Below are 23,184 nucleotides of genomic sequence, written 5' to 3' on the forward strand. Positions count from 1 at the left end.
TCACAGTGGATCAGTTGTCTTATGCGAAGACTGACAGGAAATAATTGTTAAAATTTAACATTTATTTCTCATCAGTAAGCTGTCCATAGTTTTAAGTAGGGCCAACTTTACCCTGATTTATGTCCTATACACTTCATAACAAAAAAACTTAAGAATTTGTCTTGGATTCCAAAAACTTTAATTTCATAATGTCTTTTAGCTTTCCTTGTTTTTTTTTACACCTCTGTATTAAAATGAACAAACATAGATGTCGGTAAAGGATGAGTAAAATCCAGAAAGCAAAGTATGAACCAGTGTTGAACTTTGGAAGACAGTTTTCCATGAACTCTGTCCACTCTCATAGGTAAATACACACTTGTATCGACTTAAAAACTTTATTATTATTCTATTTTGTTTTTTAGGAACTTGGTCAAGCTTGACGAAGCTCCTGGCGAGCGAAACGTAGCTTAGAATAAAGCATTCAGAAAGTTGCATGTATCCATTGACTTAACTGATTGTCAGTATTACAGGAAGGCTCCGCTTTACAGCGCTTTGATAATGCAGCAGTTTTCAGTTATACCCATTCTTTATTTATTCAGACTTCCTACAATAAATTTTTTCACTCACTATATGCTAAGGATGAGGGTAAGTAATGTGTACTGTATATGCATTTTTTAGGCTTAGCTCTATTGCTCAGTTAATATATGATAGTGTAAACATGTTATCAGGCTTTTATATGCATATAAAAGTGAAAAAAAGGCTGTTTCAATTCACAGCGATTTTTTTTATTTACAACAGTAGCCTGGAATCTAACCTGCTGTATAAGCGGGGCCCGTCTGTATATCTTTTTACTTTTTGCCCGCCCAGCACACTTCATGAAATTCTATATAAAGTACAAGTTATCACTAGTAAGAACATTCAGTATAATTTGGAGATAAAGCTTTTATTAAAGTGAAATCCCTGAGACTAGAACAATAAATATAAAAACTTTTCATAAGAAAAGCAGCAGGATTATAGCAAAAAAAAAAAAAATATGAAGATCATTAAAAGTAGCATCACACCATCAAATTCTTTTTTAGTGTTAAAAATTCAACATTGATTTTGAGGAAAATAACAAGGCTTGGTCTACGACTTGGCCGCGAGGGCGTTGACCCTCAGAACACACACTAGGTAGACTCCAGGTAGGTAGAAAATAAGTTGATCTACGGGCGGAGGGTACTTGCGTCTTGATCGATCAAGTCAGTAATCAGGAGGCATGGTCTAGGACCGGGCCGCGGAGGCGGTGACCGAAAGCTACTCTAGGTATACTCCAGGTAAAAAGAAAGCTCGGGTCCACAAGGCAGTGTCCTGGCAACTTGACTCTCTCATTCTCGCAGTAAAAAAAAAAAAAGACAAACCTGGTATGTTTTGCGGCTGATGCTGAAATAATCATGATAGTTACCCCAAAGTCCGCTAAAAAAAAACTACAAAATCTCCTATGGGTAAAGGACATGATAACGGTTACACATTCCAGCTGAAGTTATATAGAAATAATGAACAAGGAAAAAACTCGATAATATAAAACGCAAATCTTACTGGTCGTAAAATGAAGGAATCAGTTCAGATAATTGTGTTAATGTCTGAAAACGTTTTCGGGAACACAACTAGGTAAATTAGTAAGGTAAACAAAAATAACAGGGTGGATTATGAGAAGTTTTTAAATAAATAGAAATGTTATTAACGCAAATTTAAGGATGCCATAATACAAGAAACGTGTCAACATCTGATGGTCACGACCCTTCACCTTAGACAGATTCTGAAGGTCCTTGATCAGGTAAGTTGTACTCGACTGGTACACCTATTCTCACCCCTTAAAGTCATATAGTTCATGATCCCAAGATAAATTACAATGAACGACTGTAAATGGGGACTCGAACCGTGGTCCATGCATGTATTTGCATCGTATACTTACGTAGTTGTGATGTAACCCAGGGGCCTGCAGGTAGCGAAAATCTAGATGGCAGGAATTAATAGAGAAATTAATAGGTAAAGATCGAAAAGAAAATTAAAAATATAACCTGGTCATAGGAATGTCAGGCGCTTCTCGCACTAGTTTTTTAACATGTTACAAACTGCTAACAGTTTTTATTTTTAACAGTATTTTTTTTTTACCTTGGGTTTTTTCTTTGGTATATTCGTATTCACTTTGTATTGTCGAAAACACTGAATGATTTCGCAGGACACAGTGCTCTTCAAATCTCAGCTCCGATCCTACATTTGTAACAGATATTTCGTCGATTTTTTTATTTAAGGCTATTTATTGTATCTGCACTCCATAATTTAAGGCCTACTTTTTTGCCAGTGTATGAACTGGGTTAAAGTAGAATAAGCAGACATTAGGTCACTGTCAGAGTGCAGTGTGGTTTAAGTCACATTTAAAATGTGTCCAAAGATAGGTGGAAGGGTCAAGACGATCGTAATGTTACTACAATATTTTGGTCATATCCATGTGACGTGGGTGGTGTAAGCCACGCCGGGACAGATGGTAGTGTCCTCAGCGTAGGTGACTTCAGCCTCGCCTGCAAGTGCAGCTAGCGAAGCAAACTATCTGGTCTTATAAAGTGGGGTTGTAGGGACGAGGCTGTTATGGTGCACAGCGGAAGTGTGTGTCAGGAATTAAGGTGTTGTGGTTCACATTGAAGGGTGTCAGGAACGAGGCTGTGGTTCACAATGGAGTAGGGTATCAGGAACGAGACTGTTATGGTGCACAGTGGAGGAGGGTGTTGTGGTTCACGGTGGAGGAAGGTCAGGAATTGAGGGTGTTGTGGTTCACAGTGGAGGAGGGAGGGAGGGTCATGAGGGTGTTGTGGTTCACAGTGGTGGTGGGGGAGGAGGTGAAGCGGACCTTCAGGTCACGTGACTTCATAGTGAGGGCAACGCTCGTAGCTACTGGTCTGCATTTTCTCAGGATAATTATATGTATTATGTCTGAGAAGATGGTGAAGCTGATGTCATCCTTTGTGCAAGTGGCGGTGTGAGGGAGGGGGTGTCTTTGTTCACCGTGTGATACCCACCTGCTGCTGCTGCTGTTGCTGTTGATAGTGTGTGCACAAGAAGTATAACCCTATACTGCACGAATATGACAGTATTCTGAGGCAGATTTTTACCAAAGTACTTAACCTTACTCTAGAAGACGGGCAGTGGAACCAAGCTACACTTCCAGTCAGACTAGGAGGCATTGGTGTCCGCAAGTCATCACAGATTGTGTTACCTGCTTTTCTGTCCTCGTGTATTGCATCCAGAGAGCTTGTAGCAGCGATTCTCCCTGAACATCTTAGGGACAAGATTGGAGCCCAGGACCAAAAATTCATTGATGGAGCAATGATCTGGGATAATCTAACGGGCTCAGAAACCAGACCTGCTCCCCCCAACAACTACAAACAATCGCACTGGGATGGTCCAATAGTGGAAAATATAGCCTCAACGATGCTTCAGAGTGTGTCAGGGAAGGATAGAGCCCGCCTGCTGGCAGTGAGAGCCCCTCATGCTGGGGACTTTCTGTTGGCTGTTCCCAACTCCAGCCTTGGCACACGCCTCGACCCACAGACCATCCGCATCGGTGTTGCCCTTCGACTTGCCGCCCCTATTCTCGCCGAACACAGGTGTATTTGTGGCAGTGAAGCAGCAGACCGATTCGGGTACCATGGTCTTGTGTGCCGTAAATCCGAGGGAAAGATTGCAAGACATGAGGAGGTTAATAACATTATCAAGAGGAGCCTCACAACAGCTGGATGCCCAGCAGTAAGGGAGCCACCCCAACTATGCAGATCTGATGGCAGCCAGAAGTGTCCAGATGGTATCACCCTTCAAGCCTGGACAGATGGGAAGCAGGTGGTGTGGGACTATACATGTGCATCTACCTTGGCTGATACCTATCTCCAATACACCAGGGAGGAAGGAGGGGCTGCTGCCAGCTTTAGGGAGTCCCAAAAGTCTAGAAAATATGGAGAACTTGCCCATCATTATATGTTTGTTCCCATAGGCTCAGAGACCCTTGGCTCATCTGGAGTTTATCTGGAGAGAGTTCCGGGGGTCAACGCCCCCGCGGCCCGGTCTGTGACCAGGCCTCCTTAGGTCAGTGTCCCAGGATGCGACCCACACCAGTCGACTAACACCCAGGTACCCATTTTACTGATGGGGAACATAGACAACAGGTGGAAAGAAACACGTCCAATGTTTCTACTCTGGCTGGGAATCGAACCCAGGCCATCACCGTGTGAAGCGAGAGCGTTAACCACTCATCAGGGTAACTAGGGATCCCAGGGCAGCTAGTTTTCTGTTCCAGCGGCTCAGCGCGGCTGTTCAAAGGGGTAATGCATGCTGCATTTTGGGCACACGCCCCAGCTCTGAGGAGCTGTATGAGATTTTCGCCTTATAATTGGCGATACACACGTAACAACATGTACCGTATATGCCACCTTTATATCAACAATGTATCTCTTAAATCTTCTGTGCCATATTATGTAATAAAATATTCCTATTGGTAAAAAAAAAATAGTTTAAAAGATGGGGTGGTAGGGGAAGTGGAATATTCAAATGGCTTCAGGAAGAAATCCAAATATTCTTCCTTGAAGCCTTTTTATCCACTTCTCCGAGGCTATGGGTCCCACAATTTACACCAGAGGTGGACCCCATCTTACATATATATATATATATATATATATATATATATATATATATATATATATATATATATATATATATATATGTATATATATATATATATATATATATATATATATATATATATTTATGTCGTGTCGAATAGGGAGAACTTGCGATCTTGGCTTAAATAGCAACGCTCATCTTGCCATATAGGACAAGCGAAAATTTGTGTATGCAATAATTTCGCCAAAATCATTCTGAACCTAACGGAAAAAATATATTTCACTGTGTTTGTTTAGTATTAAATTATTGTCAACAAATCTAAAATATATTTAGTTGGGTTAGGCTAAAATAAATTGTTCTTATTATAATAAGGTTAGGTAAGTTTTCTAAGATTCTTTTGGAGCAAAATTATAAATTTTCACATTAACATTAATGAAAAAAATATATTTTTAAACTTATAAGAGAAAATTTTAGAAAAGACTTAATTTTAAATGAGTTCTTGCTAATTGACCAGTTTTACATATTCGGCACGACATATATATATATATATATATATATATATATAAATATATATATATATATATATATATTGTGTGTATTAATCCTTACTCTGCTGAGGGATTGATCCTTCAGGTTACCTGGAGAGGGGGGGGGAGACTGCTCCCACCTGCCTGTAGTGTTGGATAGTCATACTGTTGCTGCCTGCCCTTGCAGTTTCGGTGATTTCCTCGGGGCGCTCCGTCAGGATGTCCCCTGTCAATATGAGTGTCAGGTGCCCTTGCTTTATAATTCTTGGTTATGGCATATTGATGGAATGACAAAGGAAGGTAGGGGTGAGGGGATGGTGTGGGATGATATAGCGAGGTGTATGCTACTGTTTCTCAACACGGCAGTTCCTTTTCCCAACCAGGCCACATTATCAACAACACTAGCATCCATGCTGCTTGTTGGGGATGGGGGTGGCGCCGTAGTGGTCTCTGAGGGACGCTACATAAACACGCGCCACCCAACTGGTGTCGTCCAGATGGTGAGGCAGTGTGGGGGTGGGGGAGCACGGGACCTTGGTGTCTCGTCAGCATGTGAGACGTACACATTTCTATCAGTTACGGTACAAGGCATCAGTAGCATTATTCAACCTGCAACCTACCACTCCTACCCTCGTGTCAAACTACTGGAGGTCAGAATCAAGGCCGTATTGAGTGCGTGATCAAGCTGGCTGATGCTCACAGCTACCAACAGACTTACATTCAATTACAACTTGGCTGATCTGGCATTGCGTCAGGAAGTAGTCCAGTTTCCTCTTGATACTTTTTGTATTCGTTTAGTAATATTTATCTCTCCTGATAATATAATATGAAACACCACAGAAAGCCTTAAATATTAATTCGGTTAAAGGATTTATTTTAAAATTATTTATGCTTAAATGGTTCAACTACAAAGTTTTCTTCAATACTCGCCGTTAAAATCGAAAGAAACTGAAGAGTTTACCTGGAGATGGTTTCAGGGTCAACTCCTCAGCGGCCCGGTCAAGACCAGCAGGCCTCGAGGTGGATGGCCTGATCAACCAGGTTGTTAATGCTAGCCGCACAGTCTAATATACGTAACACAACTCGGCTGGCTTGAGGAACTTATCAAGTTCTCTCGTGAAGGCAGCTTGGGGTTTCTTAATAATTATAAATGAAGGGAGGATGTTGAAGAGCCTTTGTCCGCTTACACTTCGCATTCTTTCTTAGAGTACTAAGGGCACGCTTTACATTTTATTGGGGGCATTTTGCACTGTCTGTTAAACCTTTTGATTTTGTACGGAGTGATTCTTTGTGCAGATTTGGGGCTAATCCCCCAAGAATTTTTCAAGTGTGCGTTATGATGCCTCTTGCATACGTTCTAAGGAGGACAGTTCAAAGGGCTTCAAGCAGCCAACAACATGGACGTTGGGTCACCTTTGTTTTCCCTCAACCTCATTATGTACATGGATACCTTGTACCCAATATTAGAATACTTGCAACAGGTTGTCTTTCACAGGGTATGACATATTAGCAACACTTGAGTTTTCTAACACATTTGTTCTTGTGTGTGACAGTCTAACAGAGGTGCCTGGGTGATAACCGACTGTTGCGGGTCGCATCCTGGGGGAAGGGGGTTAATATACTTTAAACAGGGCTTTGAACTGAGCTGAAATACGATAACAGCTCTTAGCCTGTAAAATTGGTTTGTGCCCAGAGCCGCCCCCTGTTCTCCGGGAGATGATGTATCTCCAGTACCTTCCCGGCTGTTTTCTCCGTTACAACCTTTCTGCTGAATTTATTTAGCTAAACAAAAAACAAGAATCGGTATTTCACAAATGTCAAAGATCTCAAATACTTTAGAATGAGCATCATGTGATCTGTAGCTCAGTGGTTGAAAGATCGTCTTAAAGCAAAAAGGACCCGGGTTTGATTACCAGGCAAAGCGAAATGTATGGAAAATCCTGTTTAAGTTTGCTGCCCATGTTCACCTGGTAGTAAATATGCCTAGATGTTAGTAGACTATTGTGGGTCGCATCCTGGGTGGGGGGGGGTAGTATACCTTAGATATTGTTGGACGTTGAAATGAGCTGAGGTACGATTTTAGCCTGTAAATTGAAGTATGTAATGATTAATAAAAAAACATTACAACTTCGCGTATTTTATAGAACTTGCTGTTGTAACCTGCTTTGCCGAAACAAAATTGAGATCTCGTCCGTGGAATCTTATTGTACCTACATAATAAGTTTCATGACCATCCTCGTGATGGGCAAGGGGCACATAATAAAGAAAATATGAAATAAGATCTGTTTTGAAATATACTGCAGAAAGTTGTTTTTAAAATATATGACTCCACGGCGGGTGTAAGTAGATGTGTTTGTGAAGGTTGTATTGGAGATAGCATAAGCGCCTATGGTATACGTGGTCAGAGAGAATAGAGTGGGTGTTATTCCTCTTCCTAAAGATGGTATCACAGTAGGTTGATGGAGGCTGCCACTGGCATTTGTCAGTCACCCCTCGCTTCTGCATCTCCCTTCCCCCCCTTCATGTTACGTCTTTCTCCCTCCTTCGGAAGTTAGTGTGGGGTTTGGAGAAGGGAATTGCAAGAGGTCAGTCAACATATTTCACGCATTTCTCATTTGTAACAATTCAACTTTCGCACCAGCAGTGAAAAGCGTACATATTTGAAAATTTTCTCGTTACGCTTGGCCTTTTCGTCGCTAGACATCACAACAATGATTTTATTTTGAAAAAGTAGGGGTGCGAGGACTGCACAGAGACAACGAATTAAGTGTGAAGGGACCACAAGTTTTCAGCACCCTCCCTTTATACATAAAGGGGATTACCAATAGACCCCTAGATGTCTTAGAGGGAACTTGATAAGTTCAAGTCATTAACGAATCAGCCGGCCTCGGATGCATACGTTAGAATGCATGCGGTTAGCACCAACAGCCTAGCTGATCGTTCCCTCCAACCGGGAGTCCTGGTCTGAGACCGAACTTTGGTGGCGTTGACTACAGGAAGTCCAGGTACCCTTCAGATTATGGTGTAGCTCAGTAAAAAGGTTTGCGAACAAATTGACCTAACCTTTTTTCCCCTACCTTTCACTCAGTGACCTGTTGTATCGATCGCACTTAATTAGGTTGTACCCCGGTATCCATAGTTCGTTGTCATCGTAATATGTAATACATGTCCCAGTGACGTCGCTAGTCGTTACATTTTACTATGGATGATTATTATTATTACAATCAAGGGGGAAGCGCTAAACCTGTAGGATTATACAGCGCCTGGGGAGATGTGGAAGGCATTCGGGCTTAATTCGGGGAACTGGAGCACATCCAATTCACTAAATCAAGAGCCCCTCACCAACATCAAGGAACCTTCCTTGAGGGGTACTATGGATGAAGTTCTCATATATAAGGGATTTTGTTATGAATACTTTGTCTTTTGTGTTGGCAAAAATGAATGATATAGTACTTGTTTGCTGGGATTTATTGGCGTTGGTATCTATAGTTTTGACGTGACAGCCTCTGGGCTTGTGCTGATTCTACTTTGTCATTTCTTGCCATTGTTCCCATCCTCTTAATAAATATAATCAATGTTACCATGACCGCCTGCTTCCTCTCATGGCAAATCCAGATATTTTATTGCGGCAATGTTTCATTAGTTGCACATTTGTCCTTTCACTTAATATATTATCGGTAATTCTACCAATATTACAAACGTTCACGTCGCACGAGTATCACTGATGGTGAGAATAGGTTGGTAAGTGGGGTGATTGGCAGTAAGTAGGTAGTGAGGTTGTTAGGTAGCAATGGAGGAAGTGGGGAGGGAGTTGGGGTTGTGGGGGTGGCTAAATTTAGTAAGGTGTCTCGCTTGCACGCCGCCCATGTATTAATAACGCTGGCCAGATGGACACAAACTGCCATCTTCCACCCTTCGCACCAGGCTGACATAATTCAATTGCACTTTTATCTTGCCGCCTTTCTCACAGCATCAACCAAGATGATTCTTTGTACACTGAGGATTGGTTCAAGACACCTCGCTCATTATCACCTGTTTCCAGGGGCTCCTCCTCTCTTTGTGGCTTTAGTCTTAATGATGAAAATATACCTAAAAACGATTTTGGGGTTACCGCCCCCGCTGCCGAGTCCCAGACAAGGCGGCCTGGTTGACGAACTGATCAACCAGATTGTTGGTGCTTGCCGCAGAGTCCAGCGTATACACCACATCCTGGCTAATTAAGAACTAACTTGAAGAAGTTTCAGCCTCCCTGGGGGGAGGGGAATCTCTTGATAATTCCTTTTATGTATGAAGGAGAGTATTGAAAAGTCTTGGACCCCTTACATTTACTGTTACATCTTAATATGCATATTTTAACTATTTGCCTTCAGCTTAGGCCTTTGAGTTGTATTTTAGCTAATGCATTTCGGTCATTTCATATTCCGTGAAAGGTATCCCCCACATCCCATAAGCCCAGCCACTTCTGCCTCAGTGCATGCAAAAGGAATAGTGCAGGGCAGTGATAAAATTCTAATACGCCAAAATATAAGAATATGCATATACATATATATTCTTTTGGAAATGTATAAATGTGACTACACTTATTTTATGTACTCGTGTGTATATATACAGTATGTGTGCATATGCATAAGTGTTGTGTGAGTGAATGTATGTACACTTTTGTGCATGTATAAATGTGCATATGCATACACATGAATGTGTACTTGTGCATATATATGCATGTGCCATATTTACCTGCCTATTTATGGTTGTTTGTGTCTTCTTATGTATACATGCCTATATATATGTGTGTATACAAAACAACCACAGGGGGAGTTGAATGACAGCTCTAGGCCTTTCGTATTGCAATCACATCATCAGGAGCTTGCATTGTTGCAGAAAAGAGGAGCTCCAAGCAGATATGATCACAGGGAACACCTTTGCTCCAGTTTCGTGCACCTCCCCCACACTCAACTAGCTCTTTCTCACTCTTACAAGATATTATACCTCCTGCCCAATACACAAAATCACAGCTTCCCTATCTTCATCGACATTTAACAGTTCTGATGAATGGTTTGAAAAACCGACAAATTGAAGATTGAGACACTTATGCAGCATATTGAGGGACTGATTACCTCATTCTCCTCCTCTCCTTACGCCTTCTTCTTTGTATTGGACTGATGAAGCCACTGTGTGGCGAAACGTTTCCTGAATAAAGATTTCCATATGCTGCATAAGTGTCTCAATCTTCAACTTGTCGGTTTTTCAAACCATTCATCACAACTGTCAGACACTGCAGCATCATGGGATCTTGTTACAAAGAATTCTTCAACACTTGTTCAACCTTTGGACGAAGACCTACTTCGACTAGTGGATGGTACCACTATGACCCCGCCTCCATCTGCTTCACGTCACCTCACTACAGTATATAAGCCACGTCTACGGCCCTATGCTGTACATTCTACAAGATTGATGGACTGAACACATCGACTCCAGGTTGAGGGACTGATTACCTCATTCTCCTCCTCTCCTTACGCCTTCTTCTTTGTATTGGACTGCTGAAGCCACTGTGTGGCGAAACGTTTCCTGAATAAAGATTTCCATATGCTGCATAAGTGTCTCAATCTTCAACTTGTCGGTTTTTCAAACCATTTATCACAACTGTCAGACACTGCAGCATCATGGGATCTTGTTACAAAGAATTCTTCAACACTTGTTCAACCTTTGGACGAAGACCTACTTCGACTAGTGGATGGTACCACTATGACCCCGCCTCCATCTGCTTCACGTCACCTCACTACAGTATATAAGCCACGTCTACGGCCCTATGCTGTACATTCTACAAGATTGATGGACTGAACACATCGACTCCAGGTTGAGGGACTGATTACCTCATTCTCCTCCTCTCCTTACGCCTTCTTCTTTGTATTGGACTGATGAAGCCACTGTGTGGCGAAACGTTTCCTGAATAAAGATTTCCATATGCTGCATAAGTGTCTCAATCATTTAACAGTTCCTCAAAATATTCCCTCCATCTTCCTGATACTTCCAACTCTTCATGTAATAACTCTCCTCTCGTATTTTTAACTATCAAATCCATTTGTTCCCTAGGCTTTCTTAACTTATTACTTTCACTCCAAAACTTCTTACTCTCAGTATCATTCCCAGGATGCTGGGAATGAGTTCAATAACTTTAATAACAGTGTACCTGCGTATGCCAATTGTTACTTAACTCTGGTCCACATTACTGTACAGAAGCAGTCAAAATTTGAATCTGATAAGAGGGGGCTCTCGAGTTGAGTGAAATAAAGGTCCCACTTTAGGAATACCTAATAATTATCAGAGTATCTGTTGGGACCTTGCAAGAACTTAGAAGAGAGACTTGATGTTAACAGTTTGATTTTGCATACAACTGGTGTGATATAGTCTAACTTTGTGACTGTATTTGTTTTACTAAATATTAAATGACCATTATCAACCATCTTTTCTCTTTTAGCCCATTATTTCGAGGATTTACTGTACCATACTTTTATATGTTAAAACTGTATAAAACATTTTGATGCCAGCTCTGCAAATTTGGCTGAGCTGGCATCAAAATGTTTCAGACACTCCCTGATCCACTGAAGAGATTTCATTATTTTTATTATTATTATTATTATTATTATTATTATTATTAAATTATTAGATTATTATTATTAAATTGTTATTAAATTATTATTTATTAAATTATTATTCACAAAAGGCTAAACTTGTAATGTCCTACCACATTTTCCACTTGCTCTGCTTGTTTGTCTTCATTTAGAGATTAATCTGGCATATTTTTTTCCTTGTATGCCAGCAGTACAATATGGTATGCAGTAATAGTGTAATGTCTCATTTCAGTTCAACTTTGTGGGTCGAATACTGGGGCCTCGGGGGATGACAGCCAAGCAGCTGGAGCAGGAGACAGGCTGCAAGATCATGGTGCGTGGCAAGGGCTCCATGAGGGACAAAAAGAAGGTACAGTATTATATAATGATTGGACTGTGTCTTATTATCTGAGCACTAGACAGGCCCCTTATTTAGTTTTCCTCAATCTACACATTTCGTATGTTTTACATATTGTTTTTCTGTAGTAATGTGACTGGTGTTCTCAGCAGATGACATCTGTACCATTTAATGCACAAACTCTTATTTTTTTCTCATTTTTAACTGTGGAGATTGTTGATTTATTCATACAAAACTTTCGAAAGTTTTGATTCACCATCTTTAACCATGTTTAGCACTCATTTTCTTCAACAAAATTTTGGATCTTGGCTTATTCTTCTTAGCACCTCCAGCATCACTAATACTCCTTCGGTGTCATGAATAATATCCTGAGACCAGATAGTGTACTAAAAATATCCCAAATTGCTTGATAAAAAGGGAAAGGAAGAAGTCATGCACCAAATCTATGACATGTATTACTAATACACAGCCTCTCCTCACCTGATAAAGTTCTGTTCCTAAGACAACGTCAGTAAATGAATTCTTCACTAAGCAAAGAGCATACTGTAATGGTAGTGGGTTTGTGTCAGCCATCTTTGATATTGTTTTAATGTCACCCTTGCACCATTTATAACATTTTTAGCATATTTTTAAATATTTATACAGTAGTGTACTGTATATTGTAATAAACAGAATAGAGGAAATCAGCACTAACATATATTATTTAGGTATGCATACTGGTCAGAGAGCCCATCGTCAATAAATGAGTACTTTGGTAAGTGAAGAGAGGCTGTATTTTAATCATTAATAATGTTTTATTATGTGTAATATCATGATTTTTTAAGAGCTATTGAAGCTTTTGGTTACATTTATTTCAGTTGCACTGCAACAAAATTGGGCTATGCAAAATTGCTTGGTAGGAAGGCTTACAGTATTTGAGTAGCATAGGCTGTCGATAAGATGGTAGTTATGTTCCTAAAAATAGTGTGAAAAAAATTGTGTAAAATTAACTGAAGAACATTTGGAAAAAATAGGGTTACATTCTGAAGAACATAATCCTAAATATTTTAGTTCTTGTAATTAAAAAATATAAAGGCTACATAAATAACATTTATCATAAATTCTAGTTACTAGTATGTGTCAATGATTTTGAAAGGAGTGGAGAGGGATTCTATGCTTCCACTGGGCTAAGGTGGATATCTGAGGTTCTTGCACTAATATCGGTACAAAATTGTCATTGGATGATGGTTCCACTGGAGTGCTGAGGTATTCTGTAATGTTACTGGTCTGTTTGACCCTGCACTATTTTGCCGTAGCACATCATCAGCTACTCCAGACCCAGCTTCAGATCAGTGTTTCTAGATGTGTCAGGGTCCTATTCAGTGAAAAAGTTCTAGTTTAACAGCATGATGATGATGCTCTCCTAACTGTTGCAGTGATAGCTATTATTTTGCAGGTGGTTCTTCCTCATCTTCATCTGTTATCTGCCTCCCTTTTGAATCTGGGCACTGAGCATCACCAGCATTTACTCTGGACTTCTTTCTTCCTCATCTAAGAGCTCATTCATATCTTTTCGTATCATATCTTCAAAGCCATCAACTGGCATTCTCCAGCTAGGTGAAAAATTTCCTGGACCTGGCTCTGAATTGAGGGAAAACATTTGAAGTTATTCACCACACTAGGCCATAATCTTACATTTAATGTTGATTGGGGAACTTCATTCCATGCTTTTCTAACATAGCTGATGGCATCTGCAATATTAAATTTATGCTGGAAGTCTGCCACTCCAAGCTCTGAGTCAGTGTCCATTGTGCTGATGAGTTCCCATGTCTTCTCAGCAACCAAAATCAGCTCTGTTTCAATGGTATGTCTTCCATTCTATCAAATGATACCAAGAAACAGTCAAAACCATAAAAACTAACCTAGAAAACACCTTAGTCACTATTTCAAACCAAACACAGTGCCAGAGGTTTGCTTTTCCCATCATGCACTGTGTGGGGCAGAATTTTTTAATACCGTGTACTTGCCGCACAGATTCATTTACAGACTGCATTTACTTGTCACTTTGCAGCAGAATTGAACTAAGTAAAATCACACCATCAGAAAGTTTACTGTATTTGAGTTACTATTGAAACTCGGCTAAAGAATGTGTTGGTCTATTTCCAGAACCTTAATATTGGCCTCTGTAAATTTTTCCTATACCACTTAAGGGATGGCATTATGGTGTGTGATAAAGGTATGCTGGTAGATAGCAACTACCGAGTGATACAGTACTACCATCCATACAAGTATGTACTAATTGTAATGGAAGTTTCCTAAATGTTTTGAAATCGGGTAAGATTACTGGTCATATCCTTCCCTCTCATGAACATGTAAGTTGGCAGGCAAGTCTTAGAAGCTTCTACTTTTACATTTCTTTGTTTCTTAATAGTTTTTAGTTCTGTAATATTTCCTTTCTAATTTAGGAGGCCTAGTCTGAGACAGTCATGGGGATGAGGAGGATGATCCCATTAACAGATATACGAGTTATTAACAGATATGAGTTGCCATTAACCCTTTGAGGGTTTCGGCCGTACTAGTACGGCTTACGACCCAGGGTTTTTGACGTACTAGTACGCCTAAATTCTAGTGCCCTCAAATCAAGTGGGAGAAAGCTGGTAGGCATACATATGAAAGAACGGGTCTGTGGTCAGTGTGCACAGTATAAAAAAAGTCCTGCAGCACACAGTGCACAATGAGAAAAGAAAAACTTTGACCGTGTTTTTGGAATAAAACAGCGACTTTGCACTGCATTTCCGTATGGTATTTATTGTTGTATTCTAGTTTTCTTGGTCTCATTTTATAGAATGGAAGACATATTACAGAAATTGAGATGATTTTGACTGGTTTTACAATGAAAAGTACCTTGAAATTGAGCTCAAAGTAGCAGAAATGTTCGATTTTTACCAAAGTTCAAAAGTAAACAAATCATGCCAAGCATCCAATACATGTCAACTGGTGAGTGTAATATTCTTTCACAAGTGCGCTGATATTATTTATACCATTTCTACACTAATGCAGCAGTCTGCATAACAGTAAATCTTCTATTTTTTGTAAGAATAAAAATTGAAAGTGGAAAGCCAAAGAAATATAAGAGGGGCCTGGGGATGTGACTAACGAACAGAGGAAATGTTACTTTAGTGCCAGGAATGTCTTTCTTGTTTATTCTGGACCCTATTTGGAAATTGGCATCTTTTGAAATTTGTGTGAAATTGGCAAAATTACTAAATTCTGACCACTGTATTGGATAGTTGAAATCAGTAAATGGGTGGTTTCTTGTACTCATTCAATAGAAAAAAGGGAGTTCTAGAGAAATAGCTATGATTTTTGTCGACTAGTACACTGGAATTGGCCGAAAATAGGGCTCAAAGTGGGCAAAATCGCCAATGCGTGAACATCGTCGAGACCGCTAACTTCGCAAGAGCATAATTCCATAAGTTTTCCATCAAATTTCATACTTTTGGTGTCAATATGATCGGGAAAAGATTCTCTATCTTTTCATAAGAATTTTTTTTTTTTTTTTTTAAATTTGGCCGACCCTGAGAACAAGTCTTGGAGAGGGCCTGTCGACCCTCAAAGGGTTAATTGAGTAAAATAAAAAAATATATAATGAACATAATTCCATAATGAACATAATTTGTTTTCTGCAGGAAGAACAAAATCGTGGAAAACCAAACTGGGAGCACTTAAATGAAGAGCTTCATGTGCTCATCACTGTAGAAGACACAGAAAACAGAGCTAAGCTCAAGATCCAGCGGGCAATTGAAGAGATTCGCAAGCTGCTTGTGCCTTCAGTAAGTCCATTTTATATAGTATAACAGGAGACCTAATACTCCTTATTAATTGATTTGTACCAATTTATTCTGAAGATTGTTCTCAACATTTAATTTACATTATTCTTAAATGTTTAATAAAATCAGCAAACAGTCTACTTTTAAATATTTGTATTAGTGTAGTAGCACTGTATAAACAATCACTGGTAAATTATTAGTGACCCATAATCCTAAAGTATTGTTAAAGAAATTCACATAGATGTTGCTAATTTTTTTTTTTTTTTACACATTGGGCATATTCCACCAAGGTAAGATGACCCCCTCTCCCTCCCAAAAATAAGGGATCCATTTATCATTATTGTGCCTTTTTCTTCTTTACCATTATTCATTTAATAACTGTCTTTCCAGAAGTGTGCAAACACTACATTTCAGATAACCTTTTCAAAGCAACATTCCCACCCCTCCAGAGTGCAGGCACTGTACTTCCTACCTCCAGGACTCGAGTCCAGTTAGCATGTTTCCTTGACTACCTTCACATATGTTACCTTGCTCTTAGTAACAACCTAGTAAACCCTAAAAACTACTTGTCTCTACTCATTTGTAACTAACATTTTTTTCACATCTGCTTGATGCTCAAACCTCTACCACTTAAATACTCTCTCACCTCCATCCATCCCTTCATGGGACAAGTCCTACACCTTCCCTCTTTCCCAGAACTTGCCATGAGGAGATGACTGCATATTGAGCTGTACGTTACAATACAATACTTACAGCTATAAATATGACATCTAGAATACTTACTAATGACAGAGGAAATGAAGCAGTGCTGGGAGGAACTGGATGTGGAAAGGGGTCAGTCAGGATCCTGTTATGTTTTCAAGAAAGGAGGAGAGGCTCTGCATAAGCCATTTTCAGAGATAAACAGTACACAACAATATTAGTGGGCAGGCAGGAAACTCTAAACTCTAAACTATAGAAAACATGTATCCCCTACCCTTCAGCCTTGGTTTGACAATGCACTGAACCTGCTGCTAGAGGCTCTTATAAGCGAGATAATATCTTTTACATATGCAGTGTTGATAAATGCAGGAAAAGATTTCAGGAATTAATTTTTTTTCTTTCTTAGGCTGATGGGGAGGATGAATTAAAAAAACGGCAGCTAATGGAACTTGCCATTATCAATGGCACATACAGAGATTCTTCCAGCAAAAATGCAGGTATGTTATGCTGTATTGTGTGATTGTGGTTATTCTTATTACTATCATCATTTATTTAAAACTTTCTCCAGTAGTGTTTTGTTTGAATCTCCACTGGTTACCTTGCTTAAATAATGAGCTTAGTGAGGACTGATGTATTTTACTGGCATGTGTACGTGCTGTGAGTGTTCTTCCAACTACATGCCCTAACTCTGTGTGATATTCCTACGGTTTGTATTAAGATAATCTTTCAACCCCTTGAGACTGTTTTTTATAATGAGGATATAAAAATAACCTGATGCTTAATTAATATACAAGATATAAATACTGTAGTACCTGAAATACAGTATATATAATAAGATTTTTATGCAAAAATAATACTGTGTATTACAGTATTTCATTTGTAGAGCGCATGATTTGAGAAATCAGATAACTCTCAGAAAATTCTTAATGCACAGTTAAAATATTTATGGTAACTTTTATTAGTAGTATTGTAAGAAAATTGACTTAAATACATTCATACATATATACATACATTCCTGTACATTTACCTATTCATCACCATATCTAGTGGATTAGGTAATAATACAAAGTACGTACGTAGTTTTACTTGTTTTTAAATGTGCACCGTATTCATGACATACACATTATTGCAATTCAGTATTTGCATAAAATAAACTTTAATTATGATACAAGTTGACAGAAGGCTATTATATAAATCAAGTATTTTGGAATAAATGATGAATTTTTTACTAAAAACCTAAAGTAGCTTTAACATAAGAAATTACAGCAAGGATATTGCAGAAATAAATTAATGAATATTCCTTATAAATATTAAGTTACTGATATTTAAAAACAGAGAAATTAATAAATAAAAAAAAATGACTTCTTTTTAGTTGAGTAAAATAAGAGTATAACAGGTTGAAAAGATTAAAAATTGGTGCATAGGTAGTATACTGTAACTCAAATGTGTTACTACATTTGTTTCTTTGAGCTTTATGGGAACTCCTTGACTTCCAGTTGACAATGAACTTAGTACAGCCAATTGGCAATATCTTGAAGAGTTTTGCCAGGTGCTTCCATATCTTAGTGGTTGTGTGTATTTTAAATAATGATGCTCTATAAAGGTAATGGTAACTGAAAGTTGAAATTACAAGGATGGAGTTGATAGCACCATTAGTGTGCCTTGACTATTTGGGCCATAATGCTGTCTTTAGAGTGGTGTGTTCAATAGCAGGCTAAGTATTGCTACTCAATAAATGTGTGCATAGAGGAAAAATCTAAATTTAAGGGGGGTATTCAATATGGTCCCCTCTTGGAATGACTGCTAATGGCCTCTGTAGTGGTCTGCTGCTGGCTGCAGTTGATGGTTGACAACATCACAGGGTAGACCCTCTTTCTTATCCTGTTCCTAAAGGTTCCTGTCTATTTTTTTTTACTCTTCCTTCTCTCTTTCTGCTGATAATCTGCATACCCTTGAATTATCCTTTCTTAATTTCTATCATTTATATCTTAATTGTGTCCAAATATGTATGTGTAGAGAACACATTTAAGACTTTAAAATGTGTGTCTGAAACATGAATAGCCTTTAGGCCATATTTGAATAATTTTTGATAGTTGTCCACTGATGCAAGTTCCTCTGGGTAAATGTGGCCAAAATGTATTCACGGGAAGCATATCGTTGCAAGACATTGCTGTTGTAAATAGTATTAAGTGTCAGAGCATTCACAGTTTATTGCCCAGAAATTATTTTTACAGCATATGGATTGACAAACTTGGGTAATTTTGTGCCCTCATCTATGAGCAAATGACACTGTAATACAGTAAAATCAAAGAAGCTCTGTGGAACAAGATTCTCATTGTGGTCTTAAGTTTGTATCACTTGCTGTGTATAGAATTAAAATGTTTTCCTTGGTATATAATTTTTTTACTTAAGATGTATTGGTTCATAAACTACTTTGGATCATACAGTGATATGTGAGATATTACAATGGGTAGCATAGCAAGTGTTGTATTTTCAAACTCCTGACAATGTCTTGGCTATCTGTAAGCTTGTATTCATTAGCCATATGCATGTCACTAAGCACCTTCCAGTGCATCATTAAGACTGCTACATTCACTCTTTAACTTGAAGGCATTTGCTAGTAGTGAAGTCTTGGCAATTGGTAGCAAACACCCAGCATAGCACCCTGTTCTGAATATGGTGTGGAGAGAGGCATAAAACAATGGATGGGGGTTGTAAGCTGGCTTTTTGAATTGCTGCACTTTTCTATTTTCATAACTAGGTGGGAGGGTAGTACCAAAAGTAAAGCCCCTTTTACTGTATAAAGGAATCACACAGGGTCATAGATCATGACTGTGATATACAACCGGGTCTCACTAAAAGCAAGGTTATGATTTTAATATACAGTATACTGTATTTAGTTACTGAGGCCATTTGGTATGTATATCAGGCTTTTGTTTTTTCTCCCATCTCTTAATAGCATCAAAATTGTGACATGTACTCATTCATAACAATATTAAATTAAACTCAGTGACGTATTACTATTTTGCATGTTATGTAATTTGCTTTAAATAAGTAATTTTTTCTGTATGTTTTAGGATGTATCAGTAAAAGCTTTGTTATGAAAGACTAGCTGCCTTCAGTGCTCCAGCTTGTAGAAAACTTCGTATATAAGTGGCTCATTTTGTTCAAATGAAACTTGTCTGATAGAAATTAAACATGAAAATAATTCTTAAAATGTTGAAATGGCGGCATTCAGTTTGAGCAGATATAAAGTCCAAGGCTAAACAGTCTTACCTTCTTATGCACTTTTAGCACATTGATCACAGTACATAACACACTTTCTTGAATTATTAAAATGGCAGTTCCAGATACATATTGGATATGAGGTGTGATAAACACTTGAATTTACAAAAAATTTCACTTACTTGTGTGTAAAAAATGCTAATAATTTTACCAAAGCAGTTGAACATTTAAAAAAAATACAGGCATAAAATTTTATTTCTGTAGCAGCACCGTAAAACATACAGTACATTGTATATTGCTATATATTAAATTGAGGTTCGTATGTGAAAGTCTCTGGACATACAATTTATTATTGAGGATTATTAAAATATTTCTATTTTTCATGCTCCTGTTGTATTGGACTAAATCTAGTCACTTTTTATGGTACAGTGAAATGTGACATTTCTTAAACGAAGTACTGTCAAACAAAAGGCTTTTGCACTTCTTGTCACCTACACCATGGGTCTCTCTCTAGGGTAAATTAATATAGGGTGGTGCTCTACACTTAATGAAGCTGCATTACTTGTTGATATGTATCTTAGTATACCATGCTCATGTAGTCTAGCTTTGGGGAAGTACAATATGCTTCAGATAAAAACTAAACTTGACATTGTCAAACCTTTTCCTCACATGTTGAGAGTGCACATCCTTGGCTGACAAAATACAATAGTTAACATAGAAATTTCCTTAGATATATTTTAATATAATTTCACCCACATGTTGCCTGTAATGCTATATTTCACATTGACAAATTGTTCGTTCCCATAATAGCGAGTCATTGTATTTTACTTACAGTATAGATAAAAAAAAATTGCATAATTTAAGAGTTTCTGGCCAATTTCAGATGTAGTCATTCAATGTAGCAAAAATCAGTCGTTCAGTATTTGGGTGGGGAAATTTATGAAAATGGTTAGATGTACAATACAGCTATTCATAAAACCTTCAGTTAACTCTTAATATCATCAGAGCAATGAAACGGTTGCTCTTTGTTCCCTTATCCAATTTAACAATATACTGTAGTAATAACTGTTTAAACAGGTAATTGGAGTTTTAAGATTCTTTCTGTTCATAAGTAATTACCCAGTGATTTTGACTAATTCTGTGGCATTCAGGCATGGATTACCAAACTCAAGGGGTTATGTTAAGATTATTCATATGCTAGTCTCGTGTATTCAATAGGTGCATATGCCAAGCATGTTTATGCTTAGTCCTTACTACTATCCTGGTATAATACAGTCGACTCGTTAGAGTGGCCATTTCCTAACATTGGCCACTAATCAGTAAACCAACCCAATTAACCCATTATAACCTTCATTACAATCACTTATATTACCTTTTTGTTTTGGCCATTTCCTTACAGTGGCCTTTTTTGCCTCTGCCCAGAGCAGCCACTATAACGGGGGTCGACTGTACCCAGTGAACGGTATAGTACTATTGCCGTTTTAAGTCCCTCTTTGTTTTTTCTGTAATTTATTAAGTACTGTACAATTAAAAATTCTTATTGTACAACAGCAGTTTTTAATTATGAAATAAGAGTAAGTCACTAAAGTAAACTTTACCCCCTTAGTGTTAATGGTTAATTAATTTCATGTAGTCCATATACAGATACTGTATGCTGGTGGTGACATTCTTTCACAGCTTCACACCAATTGAAGATAATTAAAAAAATTAATATTAATTTTCACATTTTTATTTGCATGTCAGGCTTTTAGAGATTAACATCTGCATAAATGTTACATTGCATAATTTAAAATTTAAGCACTAATTTTTAATTAATTTTGTGAGTCACATCACGATTAAAAGTCACTCCTAGCTTTTTTAGTGGTATACAACCTTAAAAATTTGTACCTGTATATGTACTCTTGTACCATATTTAAAAATAAATGAATTTAAGGAGGAGTTTGGTTATTTGAAACTAGCTAATCCCTTTCTGGAAATTAGCTATACATTGTGGTATTTTTAACATTGAATGAGTGTGAGCTGTGACAACTAATTTAAATAATTAATATTTCTTAATGCTATTTTGTCATGTCAGTAATTTTGTTATACTTAACATGTTTATACTTAACACTTGGAATTAAAAATATGGTTTTTGGGTTATTGATTTTAATTATTTTATTACTTCCTTTCCAAAGGTATTGATTGATTATAGTATCTGCTTTTTTCTTTTATCAATTTAACGATAACTAATACATTTTGAGGAGTGTGTGTGTGTGCTGGTGGTGGACTGACTCACTAACCCTGCCTTCTCTATCCCTTGCCAGAAATTGAGGGACTGGGTCCTCTTACAGGGGAAGTTCCACGACTGCTCACACCAGGGATGACACTTCAGTCTCCACTGCGCACCACCACACCCCTAGGTGGCCATCCTCTCATCATGCCCGCAAGAATCCACGTTCCTACGACAACTGCGCTATTAAATGGAACTGGGGCTGCTGGCATGCCTCCACCGTTAATTGCTGCTGGTGATGCTGCTGCTGGTCTGATGTATGCCCCATATGCTGCTGCTGCTGAGTATGCTGCCGCCAACTATGCTGCCCTCAGCTCCCCCCTCCTCACTGAGTACCCCCCGGACGCTGCTGGTGGGTTGTTTGCCAGATGAACCATGTACTAGTCCACCCACACCACCCACACCACCGCACCCACGCACCGCTCACACACCCACCACGGGTTAACCACACTATCTGGCCATGTTGCCACGCGCAGCATTTGCAGCGTGCGGTGGTGTGTTGCCATGATATACGTGGAACTCGTCAGTTGTGCTAGGGATTCCAGCTCTGGCCTAACATGTTCTTCAGTGCATAGGGAAAAGCTTTTGGTGAAGCAATAGTTGTTTTGTGTAATGAGACATGTCATTGGTCAAGCTTCCTCTTTTTTTTTTTTTTTTTTTTTTTAATACGTTGGAAACCATTTTAAGTTCTCAAATGTTGCTCATCAGCGTGCATAATAAGCCCAGTGATTTGTTTATTGCATTCCATTTTGTGGCCAGTGCTTTCATTGTAAATGTTTGTATGGTGCTTTTTTCTACCTCTGAGAAATGTTTGAAAAGAAATGCTTTAGATCACTTATTTCAGTTGCCAAAATATTGCCATGTTACTCAGAGGAATGGTTGTTGTGAGGGTTTTATATTGTCAACTCTGCTTGACAAAATGCATTATAAAATATTTAGAAAATATATTATAATTATGTTAAAAAGTCTGAGGTTGTGAAAGTTGATGGCGCTATATTTATTTATATTCATTTGATATAGGTAGTTTCGTTACTCTTTTGTAAAGAGTGGTATGGAAATT

General features: G+C 38.4%; 1 protein-coding gene across 6 annotated transcripts in view; it reads left to right on the forward strand.

Moving 5' to 3' along the window:
* how (protein held out wings) overlaps positions 1 to 23,184 on the forward strand; it is a 192,903-nt gene that overhangs the window by 150,385 nt on the left and 19,334 nt on the right. For 3 of the 6 annotated variants that reach the window (XM_070100671.1, XM_070100672.1, XM_070100676.1), the window contains 5 exons: positions 12,015 to 12,131; positions 15,788 to 15,931; positions 17,037 to 17,127; positions 21,255 to 21,317; positions 22,159 to 22,476. In XM_070100671.1, coding sequence (XP_069956772.1) covers positions 12,015 to 12,131; positions 15,788 to 15,931; positions 17,037 to 17,127; positions 21,255 to 21,317; positions 22,159 to 22,476 — 733 coding nt within the window. The remainder of the gene's footprint in view (positions 1 to 12,014; positions 12,132 to 15,787; positions 15,932 to 17,036; positions 17,128 to 21,254; positions 21,318 to 22,158; positions 22,477 to 23,184) is intronic. The other 3 variants (XM_070100673.1, XM_070100674.1, XM_070100675.1) reach the window with 3 other exon arrangements.

This window comes from Cherax quadricarinatus, chromosome 74 (assembly GCF_038502225.1).
Source record: "Cherax quadricarinatus isolate ZL_2023a chromosome 74, ASM3850222v1, whole genome shotgun sequence".
NCBI classification, from domain to species: Eukaryota; Metazoa; Arthropoda; class Malacostraca; order Decapoda; family Parastacidae; genus Cherax; species Cherax quadricarinatus.